Source organism: Marmota flaviventris, chromosome 5 (genome assembly GCF_047511675.1).
Source record: "Marmota flaviventris isolate mMarFla1 chromosome 5, mMarFla1.hap1, whole genome shotgun sequence".
Classification (NCBI taxonomy): domain Eukaryota; kingdom Metazoa; phylum Chordata; class Mammalia; order Rodentia; family Sciuridae; genus Marmota; species Marmota flaviventris.
The window spans coordinates 70,149,098-70,161,216 of NC_092502.1; the positions used below are offsets into that span (position 1 = coordinate 70,149,098).

At 39.9% G+C, this 12,119-nt stretch overlaps 1 protein-coding gene across 1 annotated transcript; it reads right to left on the bottom strand.

The window, feature by feature from the left end:
- Positions 1-2,236: 2,236 nt before the first annotated feature.
- Positions 2,237-4,663, bottom strand: LOC114086253 (protocadherin alpha-1-like). Its single transcript, XM_027927491.2, has one exon. It carries the CDS (start codon positions 4,661-4,663, stop codon positions 2,237-2,239), a length of 2,427 nt encoding a protein of 808 aa, XP_027783292.2.
- Positions 4,664-12,119: the final 7,456 nt, after the last annotated feature.

Here is a 12,119-nt window from a genome sequence, read left to right on the forward strand (position 1 = left end):
CTCAAACCATAGTTCATTCTATCCCTCTTAATCATTCAATCAATTTAATTGCCCCTTTCATGGCATTTTCCAACTAGTTGATATTTTCTGCTGTATTTTAGCAAGGATAATTACACACCACTTTCTCTTTCTAGTGCTGGTGACTGAACCCATGGTCTCCTGAATGCTAAGCAAGCTCTACCACTGAGCTACACCCCTAGCCCTACACACAGTTTTCTGAGCAATATTTTATTAAAAGAAAATGTCTTAGTCTGCCTTTTTTCCTAAAGAAGCTTACTTAAAATGCTCAGACTTATTGCTTATCTTTTAAAGTCACAAATAGAATGAGATCCTTTTCTATGGACACCTTGGTTTGACAAAGAAAACTGCAAAGCAATATTACATCAAATCCAAGATGTTTTATAGCCCAATTGTTATTTTAAATAGGTTGGAATATTGTCCCCTTGAAGCCAGGGACCTTGCTACCTTATTTCACCATTGCTGCATCTCTAGGATTCTATAATGGGGCTTAGTTTGTGCTAGCTTTCAATATGTGGTTGTTGAATCAATAATAATTAAATATTGAATGTCCATAGAGTTAATCCAAAGCCTGGTCATTAATACTGTTAACAAATGTAGTTAGGGGGACATAGCATGAGTTGGGAAGAAATTTTATTTTGTGATTTCCAACTCTATCTTTTCCAATTTGATAATCCTGAAAAATTTATCTCATATATAGAATAAATGGGATGTTTTCTTGACATCAGGACCCTAAATTATTATTATTTTTTGCTGATGATTAACAAAAGACTAGGTATGATAGTTAGTATTTGGAAAGATAAAGAAACATGCTTTCATTTTAATTCTTACAATTCTCTAAGCAATGGGTCTGTACCAGCTCAAATTTGTGAAAGTTTAACTAGCAAATTATATTAATTTCTCTTAGAATATTTTCATAAGGAAACTTATATGGGACATTTTTGTATGTTTCTTTGAACATTTGGTAAACAAAGATATTTTTATTTGGTACTCATGTAACCATAATTAAACATAGAAAACAAAACATAACATTTTGCTTGGGGCTCAAAGACTAGTAAATTCAATGAAGTCTATATCCAATATATATCAAGTGATTTTGCAAAACTGCTATAAAACATACTGTCCATTACAGTGCACAAATATATTGATCAACATAATGATCAATAATCAAATCTTCCTTGATTGTATAGCAGGAAGAAAATATTTTTCCCTTCTGAAAAATGGGTATAGAGTACTTTTTTAATTATTATTTTTTTATATTTCTGTATTCACTTCCAGGAAGATGGTGTAAAAATTTGCACTCAGTCTCTGCTTGATTTTTGAAAAATCACTCACTCCTCTGTCTTGATCTTTATACATTGACTTTTAGCAGAATTATTAAAATTTGCTTTTGCAAATTTCTTCCTTTGTAAGCTACCTTACATGTTTTATAAAAGGCAATGGAATGTATTAGAGCAAACAAGTTTTTGTGTATCATCGGGAAATTTAAAGAAAATCTAGTAAGTATGCTGAATACGGTTCTGCTGAGCCTCAGCACTTCAACTATAAAGCTTCACCTTGCAAAATCATTGGAACAATTAAATGAGGTAAAAATTAAGGGTTTAGAACATTAGCAAGTAAATGGGAGGTGTGCTGTGTTTCCTAACTGGATCTTTTAAATAACAAATTCATGTAATATTAAGCCTTCTAGACACAGGGAAGTCAAGATTAATGGCAACAAGAAATTGCTCATAGTGACAATGAAGTGATTGTAAATTTTTAGTTGCAAATTTAAAGTATCACCTAATAAATATATTTTAAATTTCATGGGCTTAAAAGTATTCTGTTTATTGCCCACTTTGAAATTTAGCAACATGAAGAGATGGCATGGTTTCTATAATTGGCCTGCAATTAACTGTAAAGAGTTTTGACATTTCACTAGGGGACATAAGACAATAAGTAAATTTGAAAATATCACTGTATACGACCCCATTGACATACTGTTAAATATCACAAACACTACTTAGTGTTGGAGTATTTTTAAAAGTATGCCACCATTTAAATCAATGTATATGATAGTTTGCCCCTAGAGCTTTTGTTTCCTGGTTCTATTCAACACATACCTACATTTAATAGAGCATCTACATTAAATGGTAAGGTTTGTTTCAATGTCAATGAACACCGTGAACATATTTTTAAAGTGACATTTGAAAAGCTCATTAGATAAGTTAGATCTAATTTAAAAAAATTTAAGGCAAAGCTTAAAAGTTTGACTTACATTACCGGAAAGATCTGAATTTGCTTCTGGATGTTCATTTCTGTTTGATGTGTTCAAACCTGGGGACAGACTGGGGCTGAACGCCATGAGGTCAGTCTTGGGCGGGCCCTCTCCAGAGCACACTCTTTGTTGTCTCTGCTGGGAGTAAGACCAGCTCCCCACTGCGCTAGAGCACACCAGTGTAGGCTTCCCAGGCACACACACATCCTCCGTGGGTGCCGCAGAGCACCTAAATGCAGTATACAGCAGCAGCGTGAGAACCAATAGGCTGGATACTGCACAGATGGCTATGATCAGGTACACATTCACATCCACCAGGGTCACTCCAGGGCCAGCAGTAGTGACCGATGCCCGTGATGAGGCCTTTGGAGCCTGGCCACTCTCTACCAGGGATAAGAGCACTGTGGCTGTGGCAGTCAGTGTCGGCTCACCATGGTCTTTCACCAGAACCAGTAGGCGCTGGCGCGGAGCATCTGCCTCATCCAGGGCACGCGTTGTGCTGATCTCGCCAGTATATAGACCCACACGGAACGGGCTGCGCTCACTACCTGCCACCAGTTGCAGCTCATAAGAAAGCCACGCATTATAGCCAGAGTCAGCATCCACCGCGCGCACCTTGGTCACTACATGACCAGCGCCCACTGACCAATGCACCAGTTCATTCACAGTGCCTCCGGCGCCACCCACCCCAGGTGCCAGGAGTGTTGGCATGTTGTCGTTCTCATCCAGCACGAACACCTGCAGCGTCACGTTGCTGCCCAGGGGTGGCACACCAGCGTCGTGCGCGCTCACCTGAAACTGCAGCAGCTCAAGCTCCTCATGGTCCAGGGGCTGCAGCGCATATACCTTGCCGCTCTCCGCGTGCACTGACACGTAGCTCGACAGTGCACGCTCACCCACCCGCCGCTCTACCAGAGAGTAGGATACTAGCGCGTTCTCCTGAGCATCCGCGTCCCTTGCGGACACCGTGAAGATATGGCAGCCTGGGGGGTTGTTCTCCTTCACAAACACTGTGTATTCGGGCTGCGGGAACACTGGCGCATTGTCATTCACGTCTGCCACCTCCACTGACACGCTGGAGGTGGCCCACAGTGAAGGTGAGCCCCCATCCCTGGCGGTCACCACCAGTTTATAGTCAGATATGGTCTCACGGTCCAGGGCTCCGTTCAGTACCAAAGAATAGTAATTCTTGAAAGTGGACACTAGCTTGAAGGGGACATGGGGTGTGAGGGAGCAAGTCACCTGTCCGTTGGCACCTGAGTCACGATCTGACACACTAATCAGAGCAATGGCCGTGTTAAGTGGAGCATCCTCTCGGATGGGCAAAGATAGTGAAGTGATTGCCAGTTCTGGGGCATTATCATTTACATCCAGCACTTTCACCAAAACTTTGCAGTGATTTGACATGGAAGGACTTCCTTTATCAACTGCCTTTACCTGGATTTCATAGTATTTTGTCTCTTCATAATCCAGATTACCAATTACTCTAATTTCTCCTAAAATAGAATCAATTTTGAATTTTTCTTGAATGTTAGGAGAAACATCACTGCCAAAAGAAAAGACAACTTCCCCATTTACACCTTCATCAGCGTCAGATACATTTAATGTGGTCACTGATGTTCCATTTGCTGTTGTCTCTAATAAATGGACTCTGTATATAGTTTGCTCAAACAGTGGGGCATTATCATTAACGTCGAGCACAGTGATCAGCAGCTGAACTGTACCTTCCAGTTCTGGTTTACCCCCGTCAGTGGCAGTCAATAATAAATGAAGTTCTGGTGTTTCTTCTCTGTCCAAAGATTTCCTCAATTCAAGTGAAAGAGATTTGCTCAGTTCATCACTTGCCTGTATGTCCAAGGAGAAGTAATCACTGGGGCTGAGGGTATAAGTTAGAAGAGCGTTGGCACCAATGTCTGCATCATCAGCGCCCTCTATCGGAAAGCGAGAATCCAACTGTCTATTTTCAGGAATAAATATCCTTTGTTCTTTGCTTCTGAAAACCGGTGGATTATCATTAATATCTTTCACCTCCACCTCCACATGGAAAACCTGCAGCGGTCTGTCCACGATCACCTCCAGGTGGATGCTACACTCCGCGCTCCGCCCGCACAGCTCCTCCCGGTCGATCCGAGAATTCACAAACAAAATGCCATTCTGCAGATTTACCTCCAGAAGATCCCCGCGGCCCTTGGACGCCACCCGAAACAGGCGCGGCACTAGCTCCTCCAGCTCCAGCCCCAGGTCCTGGGCGATGCGGCCCACGAAGGTGCCGTGTTTTGCCTCTTCAGGGACCGAGTAATGGAGCTGACTGCTCGGGGTCTCCCAGACCGAGAGAAGCAAGAGAAGCAGTAGCAAGTATCCCAGGCCTCCTCGCCTGAAAAACAGCATTGCAGAAACACTACCGCTTTCCTTCTGTTCTCACCTTACTAAACAATCTTACTTTTTTATTTCATATTTTCAATCATGTATCTCCTTATCGTTTTTGTCTTCTCTCCGATGCTGACAAAATGAAGCTTCCTCCTTTAAAAGCTTTTAGTGATGGGTACCTTATTTCTATCGACTAGACTTTGTGGTATACAGCGACATCATGTGGCTAATGTGAATTTTCCATCCATTCATTGATTTTTTTCAAAGTACAGTCTCTATATTCATTTGAGATTTAAGCAATAAGATTATTTTCAATTTAAGTCCTTTAAAGATCCAGGAAAGGGGCTGGGGTTGTAGCTCAGTGATAGAGCACTTGTTTAGCATGTGTGGGACCTTGGGTTCAATCCTCCAAACCACATAAAAATAAAGGTGTTGCGACCATCTACAACTAAAAAAAAAAAAAAATTTTTTTTTTAAAGATTTAGGACATTTTCTAATTTCCTTTGAAATTAGTTCAGTATTTTCCTTTAGTTATTTTCACAAACATATTACAATTGAATTTGAGAACATTTGGGATATGCTTTGCCACTCATTACATCATTGTATTTAAAATAATTTAGCAGCTCACATAGTTTTATTATTAAATAAGTAAATGTATACCGAAGTTTTAAAACAATGCACTTTGACCACTAAAGTTCACTTTATTCTAGAACAGCTTATTTATTTAAGTGATAAATTTATACTTATATGTATTTATAAATATATGGTTTTCAAGACTTACATATGACACTTTTAGAAAGATTTCTGAAATACATTTAAAATTTCCTCAGTGTTGAAAAAAAGTCATCATTTTTTGATACTTTAAATGCTTTAATGAAGATATTTAGGGATATCCCCTATTGCTTGTTATATAACATAATGACCTAAGTTTTGAACTTCTAACTTTGACTTCAAAAAGTCATTATTCCAAATTGAATTAATATCAATTGGATCTTTATTCTAACATCAAAATTTTAGTCATAGCTAAATCAAACATTATCAAACATTATCACATTTCAACAAAAATAATAAGAATATTGAATTGCTATCTGGTACACAAACTGAAAAATCTCATAACAGTTCACAATCAAAATGAAAAATGTAAATCTAGTGCAATGATTAAGTTTTCAGAAGAAATAATCTGAGAATAACCTATTAATAAACCTCTTTTTACCTTCAGTGCAATTCATAATCAGAATCTCACAATTACATCAAAATTTGACTAAAAAATGTGGTCAGAATAAACTCACTAGTTATTTTTTTAAAAGAATAAACTTTGGCCAGTCAAGGTGGCATATGCCTATAATCCCAGCTTCTCAAACAGCTGAGGCAAGTAGATTCAGGTTTGAAGCCAATTTGAGCAACATAGCAGTCTTAGGTCCATCACACTTAGTCACTACTCTGTTTCCCCAAGTCTGGCCAACCTAGTCAGAGGAAACATGCCCTGCAGGTGACCTGAACAGTAATCCCTCCCTTTGTTCTTTCCACTAATGTTAGAATTTCTGGCATATTGATGGTTTAATGCACTTTAATGGAAATTGATAACAGACTATGAGGGCAGTTGTGTCCCACCTGCTCGCCAAACCTACCCCCTGTCCTTGGAAGTCCACATTATAGCTATACCACTGGAGGAACAGAGGCTGCGTATTTATGTGTGCAACAAACATCTGCTTGTTGTCAGTCTCATCAGGGAGCAAGATAAGCATGGCCTTGATTCTGAAGACTTCACCCATAAAATGCATAAATATTTCAAAAGTAATTACAGAACACAACACATTTTAAAAATAGGATAAAGAGACTTCTTCTCATTTAGATGGAGGAAGAGCTTTCTTGAGGAAAAGTTTTATGATCCAATACCCCTACTCTTGTTAGAGTCTGTAAACAAGTCAAAAATAACACCTGGCATTTTGCCAGGGGAATGTTAGAGTTCGTAAACAAGTCTGGATGGTGCCTGGCAAAATGCCAGAGGGAGTGGTTTGAGAAGTAACAAAAGTGAGCCATTAAGTGTGGGGATTCCTGATTGGTTGACTGATGTATCTAGTTTATGTTAATTAGATAAGCTGTGTGGAATGTATAAATACTGCTCCTGTCCTGCAATAAACGGCTCCTACTCCTGCTGTATCAACGTACACAAGTTATTCGTCACCCCCCTGATTATTCTGCTGCAGCCGGACTGCGGCAGATGGTGGCCCGTTACGGGGAGCCCCGGGACACTCGGGGGTAAGTGACGAAAAAAAGCTGCCCGTCCATAGATAGGACGGGAGCAAATCTGCTCATCCCTAGGCAGATAGGGCGAGAGGAAAAATGACCATTTCGAGAAAATGGAAAAGATTGATACAGTATGTTTGTGTCTTGTTTTGTCTCAGTGTATTGTATTGTCTTTGTGATGAAAATATGGAAGGGGTGAGAAGTAAATTACTAAGGGAAGAAGGCACCCCAGTGGAACCAAGAATAGTTAGGGCATGTGTTGATAAGAGCCCAGGAACTCTAGTCAGAAAGAAAAAGAAAGTTCAGAAGAAGAAGGATTATCAGGAAAAAAGTTGCAGCGAAAGGCTATTACTAAATACTTTTCGTTACCGGAGGGTGTGTGAAGCGGAGAGGCGGCTGCCGAGTGTGCAAGCCGGTCACAGCGCAGCAAGGATTTTCCAAGAGGCGGCGGCGACTGGCCCTTCCCCGCCTCCTGGCCGGGGAGCTAACTCTTCCACTGCCACGAGCCCAAATCTAGACCTGACCTGGAGGCACAGTCTCGCAGGCTCTTGCTCCCTGTGCCCGGTGGCAGTTTGAGTCCGGGACACTCCCCAGGGCCATCTGGGGCTGCCCAGGACGCTACAGCCAGCAGAAGACACTACCAGCGTCCCTGATGTTTGCTCATTTTCAATGCCAATAACTAAGCTACAATGTTTCTCCCACACCTGGAAGCTAATGAGTAATGAGCACTATTAAGGCTTATTTCAAATGTAAAAAACCTTGAGATAATGTACTAAATTGTTCAGAAGGTTGTTTTCTTAGTAGAATGCTACAGGATTTTCTTTAGCCATCCGGAGTTCCTGCCTTCGTCCCAGTGCCGGTGAGGATGAGGGTGGAAGAATTTCCAGTGTTGCTGAAAACCGGACAAGACTTCGGCTGAGAACCGGAGGAGACTTCGGATTAAGCTAGCTGCCTGCAGAATTTACCTGGACTGTGATTTAAGCTAGCTGCCTGCAGAACTTACCTGGATTGTAATTTACCTGGACTGTGAGTTAATCTATTGAGACACTGCTTTATCTGGACTGAGACAACAAACTGTAATCTACAACAAATTGTAACTCTTTGTATCTTTGCAAATGGTGTCATTGCTGATATAATTTTTCCAAGGGCTTCTTGCATGGAGCCATCAATTGGCTTGGTATTGTGGCATTTTGTATCCTCCCTTTCTGTTTGTAGCAGGTTATTTGTGGTGTTTGTGTAAAAACCACTATGGTCGTTATTTAAATCAAACAAAAGGGGGAAATGTTAGAGTCTGTAAACAAGTCAAAAATAACACCTGGCATTTTGCCAGGGGAATGTTAGAGTTCGTAAACAAGTCTGGATGGTGCCTGGCAAAATGCCAGAGGGAGTGGTTTGAGAAGTAACAAAAGTGAGCCATTAAGTGTGGGGATTCCTGATTGGTTGACTGATGTATCTAGTTTATGTTAATTAGATAAGCTGTGTGGAATGTATAAATACTGCTCCTGTCCTGCAATAAACGGCTCCTACTCCTGCTGTATCAACGTACACAAGTTATTCGTCACCCCCCCTGGTTAGTTTGCTGCAGCCAGCCGGACTGCGGCATACTCTAATAAGGTTGAGTGGTGGTCTTGAATTCTTTCCTTTAATTCTCTCAAGAGTCCCAGGAGGTGGGTAACACTGATGATTCTTATTTTGCAAATGAGGAAATTGAGGCATACAAAGTTTAAAGGAATTCTGGAAAATGTAGAAGTGGTGGTTGGTAGTGTCTGGATTTAAAATGGACTGTTTGCATTGTGTCAACTGTTGTGCTCCAAGGCAAGAAGATCCCGGGGCCTTTGAGAAATGAGCTATAAGAGGAGGTAAGGCACTTACCAGAGTTTGTCATTCCAGAGCAACAAGAAGCCATCAGCAATTTTGTGGCAGAGGACCCATGAACCATTCTTTAAGGGTGCTTTAATTACTGGGTGGGGAATGGAGTAGGGGATAGCAAAGGAGTCGAGGTTGCGGCAATAGTCCAGGCCAGAAATGTTCCAGGACTCTGGGCTGATGGTGATAAGAGTGAGAGATAAGTGGTCCTATTTGGTTTAGGAAACAGGGTTCGCTTTGGGTCTTGATGAGAAGGATAGAAGGGATTTCTCGAAGGAAGAAGAGTAGCCCTGAGATAAGATGCAGGAATATCATCAGACATCACAAAGGATAAAAGAATCTAGCTCTGCACACAGAAGCCAGAAGACTGGAAAAAGACATGGGGCGTGAAAGGAAGCCAGAGCTGAGACATTCTTGCCACGCTCTTTATCCACTACCTAGCAACGCTGGTGGGCGCTAGGACCTCAAGACTGCCTTCGGTCTTGGAATCGCAGGCCTGGAATACTTACTAGCTACTCCGGAGGAGTCTAGGCCAGAAGTCTGGATTTTGTCAGGTCACGTGGACACTCCGGGCGCCCTAGTCACGTGATAAGAGACGTGGATAATCGGCTGCCCAGTGCTGAGAGAACAGTAGCGCCCACCTGCGTCCTGAGCTCTGCACTCAATGGCACCCCAGGTGGGCCAGGGAGTGGAATATTAAAGAATATTAACATGAATAAGGATTATTTAATCCATTATGTCTTCATCGTAGGAAATCAAAATCTTTGTTTAAAGTATGAAAGAAAAAAAAATGGGGCTTTAAAAAAATTAGGTTGTGGGCTGGGGCTCCGCGGTAGCGCACTTGCCTGGCACGTGTGAGGCACTGGGTTGGGTTCTCAGCACCACATATGAATAAATAAAGTAAATAAATAAAGGTCTAATCAACAACTAAAAAATTTTAAAGAAATATCAGTTTGTGTGTTTCAATAGTAGTTTGATGAAACCACCTTACTACAAAATGTATGGCAATATAAGATACATAAATACCCTTATTCCGAAAATGAAGGAAGTTTAGAATTTGGAAACTTCCTAAAATTTGTTGTTGTTGTTGTTTGGTTGATTTTTGCACTGCTGGGGATTGAACCCAGGGCCACCATTCTGTCACTGGGCCACATCCTCAGGCCTGTTTTTAAATTTTCTTTAAATTTTTGAAACGGGATGACAAAGTTGAACAGGCAATCCTCCTGATCAGCCTCCTACGTAGTTGGGATTATAGGCGTTTGCCGCTGCTCCTTGCCAGTATCAATAAAATTAGCATTGTACCCAAAGGCTCACCATACCAATCTAGGGGGTTTTGATCATGAAATTTGGGACTTTTGAGCTGATAAAACCTAGATGAGATTTGGAGGGCTCGTACTAACGTTATAATGCGGGATTTTTCACAACATGGGGATAAGGTAAATATTTTGTTTAAAGGATGGGTATAAATCACTGGGGATTAGGATGGAGTATGGTAGGTGAATAATATGTGTTGCAGCAACAATAGTAAACTAACACCTTTGCCCTGTTGGATTGTTAACTATAACTCTGTTTTACTCTTTCAGTGATAGCTGTCAGGTTTACAATATGCATCTCCAAAAACTATATATATCAGGTGACATCAAATATAAGAACCTCAAAACAGCATCCTTCCCTTCCTTCCTGCTAGTATTTTTGTGTTATTGTTTCATTACATCTTGCCTCTAAATGTTATAAATCTCATAGCTATCATATTTTTTGCTGTAAATGTTTGGTTATTGCTTGGGAATTGGTGGGGGGGGGGCATTTTACTGGATATTAAATCCAGAGCTTCATGCATATTAGGCAAGAGATCTGCCACTGAGTTACACACCCAGTCCCTATTTAAAATTTTATTTTGAGCAGGGACTTGATAAGATGCCCATCTGGCCTCAAACTTGCAGTTCTTCTGCCTCAGTCTCCCAACTAGCTGGGATCACAGGCATGTGCCACAGCACCCTGGCTAAAGAATTCTTTTTAATAAAAAATACATTTTGTTTGTCTACATATATTTTCTGTGCTATTTAATTCTTTACATAGACCCATGCTTTCATCTAGTATCATTTTTTTCTTCTGTCTGAATAGTTCTTATAGTGAAGAACTGCTGGTGCTAAATTCACACAGTGTTTGTTTTACTAAAAATGTTTTTGTTTTCATTTTTACGTTTTTAAATATATATTTTTTCCTTGATGACAATTCTTGATTAACAATTTCTTTTAATTTGTTCAGAATTTTAAATAAATTGCTCCATTGTTCTGTTGCTCATGGATTTCAGACAGTAAGTTGTGGTCATTTTTTGTTTTAAAAAAAAGTGCAGAATGCATATTAGACATCAGCTAAGTGCAGGTATAATATTCTGGTTTGAGTATTGGCCCTGAAGCCAAAATGCCTGGGTTTATTCTGGCACTGTCAGTTATTACCTGTATGACCATGGGAAAAATACTTAAGCTTTCTATGCCTCAGTTTCTTCCCCCATAAAATGAAGATAAGAGTAACTCTCCCATATAGGATTGTTCTAAGTGCTGAATTAATGTATGTATAGTATTTAAAGAAAGCACACAATAAAAATGATTACTGCTTAATGACAAAAAATAGATTTAGACAACACTGTCAACATTTGAGTGCTCAAAGTATTTTAATGTATGGGCTGGTGTTGTAGTTCAGTGGTAGAACCCTTGCTTAGCATGCACAAGGCCCTGGGTTCAATCCTCAGTGTGGACAAAAAAAATAATGAAGTGCAAGAGTTATGTTGCTAGCCATTCATATATTCCAAAGGAAAGCAATAAGTTGATTCCTTTCAGTGAATACAAGAAAGTTCTTGATGTTATAAAAAATTTGTATACTGAGGTTGTAAGATCTAAGAATAGTAAAAGAGAGAGAAATGGACTACATTCACATGACTTTTATTACAGTATATTGTTACAATTTTATCTTATTATTCGTTTTTGTTAATCTCTTACTGTGCCTAACTTAAATTTAAACTTAAACATAGCTGTGTATGTATTAGAAAAAAATACATATAGGGTCCTGTACTGTCTAGGATTTCAAGAATGAACTGGGGGTTTGGGAACATACCTGCATGGACAACTGAATAAGATGAGGACAACTGAATAGATGCCAGAGAATTAGAGTTCTATGAAAAAGATTTCTGCAACTTTCATTAACCTAATTTCCTATTTATTTGTTTTAAGTATATTCGCCATTGCAATAGAAAGCCTTGGCAATGAACTAGAAAGTCTCAGCAAAGAAACAGATGATTAAAAAACTAAATGCAAATTTTATAATAGAAACAATACAATAACCAAAATGAAATCTCAGTAGAAAAATG